The sequence below is a fragment of the Atta colombica genome, unplaced genomic scaffold, assembly GCF_001594045.1.
Source record: "Atta colombica isolate Treedump-2 unplaced genomic scaffold, Acol1.0 scaffold12, whole genome shotgun sequence".
Taxonomy (NCBI): Eukaryota; Metazoa; Arthropoda; class Insecta; order Hymenoptera; family Formicidae; genus Atta; species Atta colombica.
In genome coordinates this window covers 647894-660848 of record NW_017259206.1, presented here as the reverse complement: position 1 = coordinate 660848, position 12955 = coordinate 647894, and the positions used below count along the sequence as shown (strand labels likewise).

Sequence of the window (12955 nt, the reverse complement as noted above, 5' to 3'; positions counted from 1 at the left end):
TTTTATATATTTTTATTAGAAATTTAAAAATACAAATTTAAAAATACTACTTTTTATTGAATTGAAATAACTTTTGATCTAGATAGTCAACTGTCTCTAATTTTTTGTTACTTTTAAATGCAATTTAAAATAATCTGTAATTTTTTCAAGTAATTGTTAACATATTGCATTTGCCTTACAATTTCCTTAACATTTGCTTAAACGACTCAAATCTTCCATACTGTTTTATTTTATACGATAAGACATATATTTTCATTCCTTATATATTTTCATTCCTTATATATTTTCATTCCTTATATATTTTCATTCCTTATATATTTTCATTCCTTATATATTTTCATTCCTTCATCAAAACATACAGGACAATCGCCGATATTGATAAAGATCTCCTAAAGAGACATTTCTCAAAAATTAACTACTGCGCTTCATTAATATTGATAAAAATATGATCTGTTTAAATAATTAAAGAAATAAAAATATAATTAATACATTTGTGGCTTATTTTTATACAAAATCAGCTAAAAACAAATTCTACAAATGCGGAAATGAAATTCTTGCAATTTTTTTTGCAAATTGCGTAGTTGAAATAATATTGGCTACATTATTGATAATATTATATCGTTTTACATGTTTGTAACTTCCAAAATTATTTTTATTTATATATATATTTTTAATTTTTTATAATACGATTTTAAATATAAAATTGAGATACACAATGTAAACCGGCGTACTTGTCTGTAAGACAAAACTATGAATTGATTTAATCTTTAGAGTGTCAAATATTAGTTCCTTGGAAAGGAATCGTATAAAAGCAATCGTGTGTTTAGAAAAAGTTTTGTTTGTAATAAAAAGAAACTGTTGCGTTACATGTTTATGTCTCGCAGAACAACATAAAGTATGTATATAAATGAACGAAAAATATTTTATACAAAATTGAAAAGATTCTAGGAAATATTATACACATTTATTTGCAAGTATTTTGACAAATGATTCCTGAGAAAAAAAAAGAATAAGAATTACTACCTAAATGTCAGTTTTGAAGTCCATTTTGTCAAACGCTCATTTTTGTTTATCTTATGAAAAAGTTAATTATTGCAAAATTGCAAAAAGTATTATAATAATTGCTATATTATCTGATAGAAGACTTTCAGATTTGTTATGTTTATAAAGTTTTTTATGTTTATAAAGTTTTATTTTTAACTTTTATCTAAAAAATATTGTCTAAAAACAAAGTGATACGTCGATATCGGTGACCTTCTTCTATTCTTTGCGCACTTCTTTCCAGAATTTTATTGCAATATTCCCAACTTGTCGTGCCTTTCACTCTCATTTTCTGCTATTTCTAACTTATTTCTTAATTGCTACGATAACATATTTTTTAAAATCTTAAAAATAAAAGTACTTACGTTATAATACCTTTATTTTATAGATATGGACTGCAAAGAGAGAGAGAGAGAGAAAGAGATAGAGATGAATTTAAATAAATTTAAGTTGAAATAATTGTGCAGCCAAGATTTCTAGAAAAAAGGATTTTAATGTTCTGGCGTACAAAAGTAATATTTATCAGTCGTTTGATTATCTCTAATCTGATTATTTTTAAAATATTTTTTTTCTTAGAATTGTTTTAAGTAATTTATATTGTTATACTCGCAACAGAAAGATTTATAGAACAATTAAGAACCGGTGCAAAACCATCTGCTTTTAAATTACCCATGCCATTACCGTTAGTAACCGCACTTTGATGTTGCGCGTAAGGTATGTAATTAGGAAGTATACTCGTAATAAGACCTCTCCGCAACGAGGCATGTACGAGAATAGAAAGTACGGAGATCTACGCATGTGTGGAGATTTAGGGACAATATATTCGCGTAATATTATAACTGGAACGAGGCAGATATGCAGTAAGAGTATGCAATGTTAGCAGGCGATTTCCGTATAGTCGTAATAGTATTTGCACGATAATTACAGGATGTTGAAAGTAACTTATTTTATAAATAATTAACATTTTCTCCGAATACGCACTCGTAAGGTACGTGTAAATATATCACGAAATTATTAAATATCACCGCGAGAGACTTATGAGCTACGAGTGTTTAACTAAAAGAATTGGCGAACAATTTTCTGCGCTCAATTAAACACGATAACAGATCCGCACGATGATTCGAAGGGATATGCTATGATTTTAGATGAATAGATAATAGATAACTTTTATAATAATATTCGTGTTATTGCATAAGTTGCTGAGTTATAATAATAATTTTGATTGAGTTCTCTTTTCATAAGAAGGCATTGAAATTAAATAAAAAATTATTTTGCCGAGAAATACTATAATAATATAATATGGATTGTTTTATGATTTATTCTTTTTCGATTAAAAAGTACAGATTTATAATTTATTGGAAGTACAAATTAGTCCGTTTTTTTGTGCATTTATTTCAAAACAAAATGAATAAACAGATCAATTAAAGTATTGTCCATCGCTGCCTACTATTTTTTTCCCATCTCTCAGGCAATTTTCGAATTCCATCTCGAAAAAATGAACTCGTCTTTGGAGGCGATCCAATTTTGGAACCAATTTTCGATTTCTGCGAAAGAAGTGAACCGGACTTGCTGCATCCTTCGGAACAACCAGTAATCAGAAGGAGCAATGTCGGGAGAATACGGCGGATACGATAAAACATCCCAACATTTGAGCGTTTCCAAATATTTTTTTATGACTTTAACGATATGAGGTCGAGCGTTGTCATGAAGAAAAATAACTTTATCATGTCTTTGCTCGTATTCCGGCCGTTTTTCTCGCAATGCTCAAACGAATCAATTGTAGCCGATACCGATCGCCCGTAATGGAATCGCCAGATTTCAATAGCTCATAGTAAACAAGACCCTTTTAGTCCCACCAGATACAGAGCATGATCTTCGAACCATGAATGTTCGGCCGTGATGTTGATGTTGAGGTCGATGGCAACGATTGACCGGGCGTGGTATTTTTTCTTCTTGGGATTGTCGTAGAATATCCACTTCTCATCTCCAGTCACAAGCCGATGCAAAAAACCTTTTCTCTGTTGTCTTTGAATCAGCTGTTCGCAAGTGAAAAATCGCCTTTCAACGTCTCTCGGTTTCAGTTCATAAGGCACCCAATTTCCTTGTTTTTGAATCATTCCCATGGCTCTCAATCGTACAGAAACGGCTCGTTGAGTTACCCCCAATGATTCTGCAAGCTCCTTTTGCGTTTGACTCTGATCTTCTTCGAATAATGCCTCTAATTCTTTGTTTTCGAGCTTCAGCCGCACTTTTCTTCCAATTAAAGCAGAAAATCAAAACCTCCCGCAAATGCTGCTTGATTAACACAAAATTCGACATTTCAAACACAGTAAAAATCAAGATTTTTGTATGAAACTCAAAGCGATATAAACGGAATATTATTAGCAGATGTTTAATCTCTCTGAAACCGCCAAAATGAGCTGTCACTATGAATCATTCACAACAGGAACAATCTTTAGGGAAACGGACCGAACTAATTTGTACTTCCAATAGTAAAATTTGTATCTTTCTCTGTATATAATTAGATATATTTTAAGATTATTATATCAATTTTTATTTTTTTTAAATTAAATATATAAGAACTATGAGTTAAATAATATATTTAATAACAAAATTAAAAAAGACAAACATTTCTATCTCACATGAAGTCATTTTCAATCAAACATCGCATCGGTTTTGTGAGAAATTAACATTAGAAAGCATACTGAAAAGGAAGGTTACTTGTATTTTTATGTATGTGGCTGAATCTTGTAATAGAGCTCTTCCTATTAGTACTTATAATGCAGTAATCAGATTGCGATTGGTATTTTTTTAATAGCGGTGCGCATCTTATAATTTTTGAAAATCTAATCGATGTAGAGCATCATAGAATTTGACTGTTGGAATTAAATAAATATTAGAAATGGTCATGTAATAAAATGAAATATGTATTAAAAAATATGAATATACTAGAATATGCCTTGAAATAGATTTTTTGAAAGCAAAAGAATTAAGAAAAAAGAATTAAGAAATTTGCTCACATGATTTTATTTTTTAATCAAACAAGAATAAATTATAAGACAATTCATATTAGCATTATATTTTTCCTCTGTAATATTACTGCCAAAAATTTTATGCTTATATAATAATAATAAATAATAAAATATATCATAGTAAGATTATGTACCTACATATGTAAATAGTAGATCGCGCATATAATAATAAAATAGAAGAACAGGCGGAAAATTTTTTCATTTTTATTTGTAATTATGAATAAAATTTTAATAAAAATTAATTTATGAATGACTACGAACTCTGTACAAATTATTTATTTTATGTAAACTTGCTGCAATGTTTTACAGCATCGCTGCTGCAATATTTAGCCAGAGATACTTGTATAAATCTAACGCGCAGTTTTCTAAAAATAAAAAATATTTTTTTTGTAGAAGACAAGCTCGTTGGACCGATCCAATGTACAGCGTACAGCAATTTATTATTATTCGGGAATTCCGATGTATGTGTAGATGAGAAACTGAAATATCGGAAAAAGTTATCGGTCCGTTAATGGAAACTGGTGATTTCGGCGACTCACTCGGCGACCCAATCAGTTCGATTATCATCAGTTACTTCGTGTACATCATTTCCAAACGGAGATTGATTCAGATCAGTTTATGACATCAATTAAGACTTCAGATTCTAATCAATTTTACATATTTATACGTCTTATATGTATTATTATATTTTATTATATTTTTTTTATTTTTAAATATATTATCACTATATTTTCAATTTTTTGTAAAATATTTAGAGAAAGTGCTGTTTTAATATAATATGTATTGATACTTTCATCAGTGTTATATTGCGTAATATTTTACGTGTGCGTTAAAAACATATTTTGTTTCTATTTTTAAATTATGATATTAATGTATGAATAATCGTTGTTTATGAACCATTGTTTTTTCAAAGAGATTTGAAGAGATAAAATGTGTGACAAATTCAAATAAAAAATTTTAATGGAATATGACAGAACTAAGATAGGATTCAATTATTGCATTATGCTACAACGGGAATTATTACGTAAAATGGATTTTCAAATGTATGTAGATTAATTCAGAGCACGAACTTGGGATGTGCGTACTATCCAACTTTAATCCGAGGAAAGTTCAACATTGGCAAACGGCTTATGAAGCTTTACGGAAGACTTTCGCAGTACGCGGGAAGTAATACTTAGATCGAATCTCATTTCCTAGCTCTGATTTTATATCTCAATTGAGATAAAATTTTAGGAACTTCATTTGGAGCGATATTTACCATAATTGTAAAATTATCTTCTCCAAAATGTAATATAATTGATAGCATTGTAGTTAAGCAAATTAATGCATTTTATACGATTAAATTAAAATGAAATACGTTTAATATTATATTACAAATTATACAGATAAATATTATATATTCATATAAATTGTATAATTATGTGTTATACTATTTAATTTTTGCAATGTGTTTTTATGTATATCATGAATTTTGTGAAATAAAATTTAAACTTCATGCATTCCCAAGGATACACTCTTATTTTTCTTTCTTTAATATCGAAAAGAACGAAGTCTTAATTGACTACCATCTATTGATTGATCGTGATTAATTCTCTTGTTGTGAAGAACATTTCGCAATTCATTGATGTTTATTCACCATTTTCTTTCCTGCATTTTAAAAATGCAGATTTGTCGTCTTGGGTGGCTCTTGATCACGAACGATTAACTTCGTACAGGAGTACTCTTGTATTCTGACGAGGAATATTTCGGAGCAGTTGGAGCAGCGCCAAGGCCTTCTGGATCATCTCTCATTCACGTTGTGTCTGCAGAATCGTGTGGCATGTTCGATAACAGCTTTGCTGATTTCGCTGTAAGATAAGCGTTTCTCTCTATCCTCTCTTTTCTATGAGAATCGGAATTTTGTCATTTGCCAAAGATTGAGACATGCTGAATTTTTTTTACTTCCAACGCAAATATTTTGATTGCTGCGTATTTGTGCAAAGAAATCATACTAGATGTTCTGCCTTGACATTCGTGATGGAAGGAATGTACAAAAGTTTCTTTAATTGTTTCTTGGAAGTGGAATCTAGCGGAAAAAATATTGTTCGTGACTACAAGAAGCCATTCTTTTTGTAAGCTATTGAGAATGGTACTTGATATTTACGATATTAAGTCTAGCTATTTGTTGTTTTTGCAGGTGATTCATTGCAGTGCACACCCTTGGATCGAGCATATAAAAGCAAAGTATTAGGACATTATCCAGACTCGGTACCATGGAATCCTTTCGACGAACACGCTGTCTGCATGGTACGTGTGACAATTAATTGCTAATTACAATACCGTCGCGTGTTATAAGTTAGTAATGAATATAAATAAATTTGTTTGCATTATATAATTCATTTATAAGCGAAGAGAATTCAATAATCGAATTTATTTATAACATTTATTTATTAATATCCATTAATAAATTTATATGGGTATTTGTTGTATGACTAACTAAAGTTAATTAATTAAATTAATAATGTAAAATATAAAAATTTTTTCTACGTCACGTAGAAAATTGTCGAAGTATTTTCAACTCTAATTAGATTTAGGGAACATTTGCGTCTCACGCAACCGAGGGGAGTAACTTATTGATTACATTGATAATAGCTTTGTCTGCCAAGCGGTTTGCGATTTCGCACACAAAAGCACTCGGTGGAACCGACCTTCCATTCTTTCGTTCTCACGAAAGAAGATGGTCACAGAACATACGGATTCAGTCTCGTTTTCTACGAAGAGTGTCGCAATCGCAAAATATGCTCCGCTATGCAAACGCTACAGGCGATGCATATCACGGAGCTCAGCAGCGGTCAAAACGGCACGCCCCCCACGTATGTTTGCTTTCTCTTCATTGTCAGTGTCAAATTTCTTGATAACTTGGAAATTCTTGTTTTTCTTTCTTGTTGAAATAAAATTTATTTGTAACATTTACTTGTGTGAAATTCGTTAAAAATTAAGAATTTGATAAATTAAAAATTATAATTTTGAATACAGATAACTGGAAAATGCATGCAAAATATTCTTTTCTTTGCATATATTATTAAAATTTCTTTGTCTATTGTCTTATATATTTTTGAGTTTATAAAACAATATTTTATGATTTTTGCAGTGCGAGAAAGGGTCAGGATGGACATAACACGAGATCGCTGCCTCGTCATTTTAAATTGTCGGCTCATTCACCTGGTGCTGCGTTAGGATATTATGATTCTACCAAAGACAAGTTGCTAGTGACTAAATCAATATCCTTGCTATGCCAACAACCTTACCTCCATGCGACAAAGACGTTCCTCACTAATCTTTATAAGTAAGATATCTTGCGAGTTATAAAGCTCCATTGAAACGAGCTGACACAGCTCTATTCTTCTTGTATAACTACGTTTATGCTATGCTTCGTAAGAGTACTTACAAAAGTACAAGTGATAATATAATATCAGAGCGCTGCATTAATTCTGTCTGTTAATATAAAAGATAAGAATTTAATTTTTTTGAAAAGATTTGTTAATTAGGATTTTTTAAATTTGTTCTTGTCTCATCACTTTTAATTTTTGTTAAATGTGCTGCTTAAATATGTTTAAGCTTATATCTCCAGCACGAAATTCTGCAAATTACTGATGCAAACATACAATTTTTATCAAATATTTTTTATGTATCTATCGTTGTAGAGTCAAAAATTAATATTTTCGCAATATGTAATAATGCTGTCTTTAGTTCACTAATTATTTGAAATATTTATACAATTCGGAATATTTGACCAACGATAATAAAAGTGTCTTATGACTATAATTTCTTTATCTCTAGATAAGTTGTCGATAACTTTATTTATAAGATATCTTATGGAGAAGATTATCTAGAGATGGAGAAATTGACTACTAGTTTTTCGTATGCTTAGATATCGTTTAAAAAGCTAGAGATTTTTTAGAAGTGATAGACATTCTGTTTAGCAGAATTTATGCACAACAACTTATGTATATTATAACATTAAAAAGTATGAAATAATTGAATGAATTTTTTTTAGATGTGTTCCTAGACATCCCGGACCTGGTCTTAGCTTAGAATCTTACGTGTATAATCTTCTATATAACGTACCAGTACCGTTACCTGGCAAATCGTTGAAGTTTTTTGTACCTAACGATGAACCGGCAAAATCGCCATTAGAATTGGTTATCCATCAGCCGTCTCCATCGCTGGAGTTACCGATGTTGGACTATCCTCTCAAGGATGTGTTCACGTGGTTGGGTGCAGATTGCCTAATCCAATTGTTCACATGCGTGCTATTGGAGAATCAAGTTCTGTTGAGAAGCGCTGATTTTCACAAGCTGATGGTGGTGTCTGAATGCATAACGGCACTCTTGTTTCCTTTCTCGTGGCAACACGTTTACGTACCAATATTACCCGCCAGTCTGCATCACTTCTTAGATGCACCTGTGCCCTTCATAATGGGTTTACATGCGCACAATGAGGGTGGTGTATTGAAAATAGCTAGCGAAGTATGTTCGCTTAGATCTTTCTTCTATATTTCATTCTTTTATTAAATTCGAGAAAAATATTTTATGAAAAATAAGCAATTGTGTATTACTAATTATGAGTAATATCAATCGTGTTTGATTACAGGCAAATCTTTGTTATGTAGATATAGATAAGCAAAGTAGCCAATTTCCGGAAGAATTACCCGTGTTTCCTCATAAAATGCAATTTATTAATGAGATTAGAGCGCTTCTAAACAAGTACAAAATACCACATTCAGGAAAGTGAGTTATTTGTTTTTAGATCGAGATAGAAATTCGATTGTTACTCTGTATCTAAATCGAACAAAATCTTTAGGACTGATAATATGGTTATTAACTATTATAATGGTGACATCATGACCAGTAGCCTGACACTTCCCGGTTCTGGTTTTCATCTTCCTCGCAGAAAACATTCTTTGCATGATGTGTTAGATTGGGATCGGCCGGAATCAGGACCACAATCAGACAATTTGCAAAGAACAGTGGATATTGTTAAGAGAGGTAAGACGATTTCTTGATATATAAATCGAAATATTATTATCGCGGTTATTTTCAAATTTTTAATTTTTCTCTGCTTACAGTAAACATGGACGACATTGATCCTATAGAGGATACCACGGAAAAAATACTCATGCCACAAGAAGAATATCAAGAGACTCTTATCTTTAATAATGCTATTAGGGAAATTTTTTTGAACCGTTTTGTACAAATGTTTTCTAGTTATGAACATTTTGTTATTCAACCAAGTCAGGTACAAGCATATTACGCTTCTACAAAATTAAAATCTGCTCTTGTAATTATAATAAAATTATAATAAATTTTACATTATAGGACAAGGATGAATGGATAAATAATAGAGATAGTATGCATGTTTTTGACAAGGCTACGTTTTTATCTGATCAGCCAACACAGCATCTGCCATTTTTGTCGAGGTTCCTGGAAACACAGATGTTCGCTTCTCTTGTCGACAGCAAAGTCATGTCGACGTGGAGTGAACTTGACTGTAATATTAAAGTTTTCGATCAAAGGATCTCCGCTTTAAAGTAAGTCATAATAATGATATAATGCTCTTTTACTTTTTTTAAACGACTTCTACTTAAACAAATAAGGTTAAAGATACATAACATTTTTAATCCATATTTGATCTATATTATATTTTAGGAAAAAAGTCGGAGAAAGTATTATACGATCAATGCGATACGAGTCTTGTACGAGCATTGCAGATACGCAACATATACTCGATCAGAGATTAATTAACACAGATTTTGAAACAAATCCGCCTGCGGAGATTCTTCCTCATAGAGCCGCATATTTTCGGAGTTTTCCGTTACTGGATAACGTCGCGTTGAATAAGGAACCTGCTCAAAGGTATGTTATTCATAATATTTTTATTTAAACATTCTTCTATTTTTAAATTTATTAATGTCTACTATTCTATTTTGTGCTTCCTGTATAGTATACTTCGGTAAGAAACCACATTTAATATAAACAGAATAAAATAAGGAGCTTACAGCAGAGTATATATTTGATTTATTTTGCTCTAAGTCAAAAATGTAATAATAAATTAATCGTAAATTATTCCTGGTGAAAATTTTTCTCATAATTTTTTATACGAATTGGAACATTTTTCAGAAATACTCAGAAATATTCGAAAAGTTTACATCTTCTTTCAGAATTTTTCATATAAGTGAATTCTAAAATATTTTGAAATTTCTCATTCCATTTAATTTTAAAAAAATATTTTTTAATTTTTTAAATTTTATAACATTTAACAGAAATTATACTCAGAAAAAATCTTAGAAATCTCATGATATTTTATAATTAACATATGAAAAATTCTGAGAAAAGATGTAGATTTTCTGAAAAATGTTCCAATTCGTATAAAAAATGTGAGGAAGTTATAAAATTAGAAATTCTGAAAAATTATATGAAAAATTCTGAGAAAAGTTTTTACCAGGGATTAGTAACGTAAATATATAATTAATTGGTTTCGCTTATACAGTAGTAGAAGAGGGCAGACACAATGGAAATACAAGATGAAATCTATGGATACGAACGGAAAGCCAGCAATACCCCAAGAATCTCAATCACCCCGACCTCAAACTAAACTCTCGGCAGACATGAGCCCCGCTTTAATAGCGCAAGCTAATTGGACATTCGTAGAAAAATTGCTCAAGGTACTTTTATTTTATGAATATTATTTAACATAATTGGAATTTTATAGTCAGCAATTAAAAGGTTGTAACATTTTTTAAATGGATTTTGGAATGCAGCCTACTCACTGAGCGGTTTTTACTTATGGATTTATAAATTTTATATATAAGAACCAATAATTTGATGAGCAGACTGTATTCCGAAACCCATCATGAAGAAACTGCTAACTGTACATTTATTATCTAGAATTATTTTTTATAATTTAAATATTAATCAAATTTTAAATAAGAAGAACCTTATATTCGATTACCATATATTTCGGAAATGGATTTTAGTACTTAAATATATATTTCTTTTATGAATTTACTTTGTAATATTTTCTAATTTTGCATATCACGTGCCGAAATGTTTTTTCGGATTTAAAACTTATTTATAAACAGAACTAGAATAGTAATATTACTTGTTAAGATAAATATGTATTTAAACATAAGATCCGCTTTTTATAGAAATATAGGAATATAGAATTCTTTTTAATTAATTTTTGAAAATATGAAAATAAATAAAATGCAATCCGACTTTTATGATAGTAAAAAGACATTGTTAAAACTTCAACAAATGTATAATTATCATAATTTTCTCAGATTTTTTGTAATCCAACATAAAAAAATTTGCTCTCAAAAACTCTTACTTGCTGGAAAAGTTAAAATTCTATAGAAGATTAATATTTGAACAATATGAAATGACTATTAAACCAATATAAATAAATCAAATATTATCGGTCTAAGTCACTTCATATTGTTTAAATATTAATCTATCATAAAAGTCGGATTGCATTTTACTTATTTTCGTAGATTTAAGTCGGAATAAGAGTATTGGAAAAATGTGATGTTAATTGAAATATTCTCTCAAAATATGACTTTCATATGAGTGAAGAAAAAATCCTTTTAAACTATAATGCTGGGGATATGTTCTTCGGAAAAAAATAATAAATGGCTAAAAAGTTGAATTATTTGAGCACTTGGGAATACAGATTTTTATGAATACAAAAATATATATTTTTCTGAAAAAATATAATTATTTTTACGGCGGGTTAATTATTAAATTCCATTTATGAATGCAAAGACACAAAAAAAATAAAATTATTTTTTATATTGTACGGCATAGTTATAAAATAATGTTATGATGCTTTTCGCTATCAGTTTGTCATATAAGGCACAGTAATTAGTTTTCCTATTATTTGATTAATGACCAAATAAATATCTTTTGTGTTTCTCTTATTTATTAAATCTTTTTGGAGTAATTTCTCTTTCAATTTTGAGTATTTCGTGAAATATGTATTTGCATACCATAAATGCTGATTTTGAATGAAATGAAAAAGATGATATAAAACACTGAACAATTTTAAATGTAAAAGCTTTATATTTTTATTGAAATCATAATGTCAAAAACATTTAAAGCATGAAAAAAAATAAATTTTTTTATTTACAAAATATTTTGCGGGCTGCAACTGGAGAAACTTTGCTGAGGGAAACCAACACAATTTTTATTCTTGTAACAAAACAACTGGTATTGTTTTTTTTATATACAATGGCTAATATATCAATATCACAAGTTCTTTTAGGGAAGAATATCGAATTTCTATTACTATTATCCTTACTTATTTCTATTATTGTTTCTTAAAATTTATAATCAAAATATCATATCAATTATGTCTTTAAAACCCCGTATTACTGACAAAGATTAAATAATTTATTTTTGAATTATTTCTTAGAGTTATTTTTATATTTAAACTATATATTTATTGTATAAAATGACGAAAAAGTTTTATTTGATGGGGAAACATTAATTTTATATAGTTATATTTATTTCAAATAAATTAAAATTTAATATAATAATAATTATGATTAACATTTTATAATTATAAAATTTTTTTATAATAAGGATTGTAAATCCAAGACGAAGAGAATGTTAGTAGAAAAAATGGGATCGGAAGCCGTTGCGCTTGGTCATGGAGGCGAGTCTCTGTCTGACGTTGAGGAGAATACTCTGGTTGCTAGTCTCTGTGATCTGTTGGAACGAGTATGGAGCCATGGATTGCAAAATAAGCAAGGCAAAAGCGCTCTTTGGTCGCATTTGACTATGTATCAGGAATCGGAAGAATGTAATGACGCGACTAAATCTATAGATTCCAACTTTCTTTCT

The 12955-nt window shown here is 29.5% G+C and overlaps 1 protein-coding gene across 1 annotated transcript in view; it reads left to right on the top strand.

The window, feature by feature from the left end:
- LOC108694265 (DENN domain-containing protein 5B) overlaps positions 1 to 12955 on the top strand; it is a 26685-nt gene that overhangs the window by 7622 nt on the left and 6108 nt on the right. The window contains exons 2-13 of the mRNA XM_018203643.1: positions 6250 to 6359; positions 6705 to 6925; positions 7204 to 7398; positions 8110 to 8581; positions 8706 to 8842; positions 8916 to 9100; positions 9181 to 9350; positions 9431 to 9642; positions 9761 to 9967; positions 10056 to 10064; positions 10602 to 10776; positions 12695 to 12954. Of these exons, the coding sequence (XP_018059132.1) occupies positions 6250 to 6359; positions 6705 to 6925; positions 7204 to 7398; positions 8110 to 8581; positions 8706 to 8842; positions 8916 to 9100; positions 9181 to 9350; positions 9431 to 9642; positions 9761 to 9967; positions 10056 to 10064; positions 10602 to 10776; positions 12695 to 12954 (2353 nt within the window). The remainder of the gene's footprint in view (positions 1 to 6249; positions 6360 to 6704; positions 6926 to 7203; positions 7399 to 8109; positions 8582 to 8705; positions 8843 to 8915; positions 9101 to 9180; positions 9351 to 9430; positions 9643 to 9760; positions 9968 to 10055; positions 10065 to 10601; positions 10777 to 12694; position 12955) is intronic.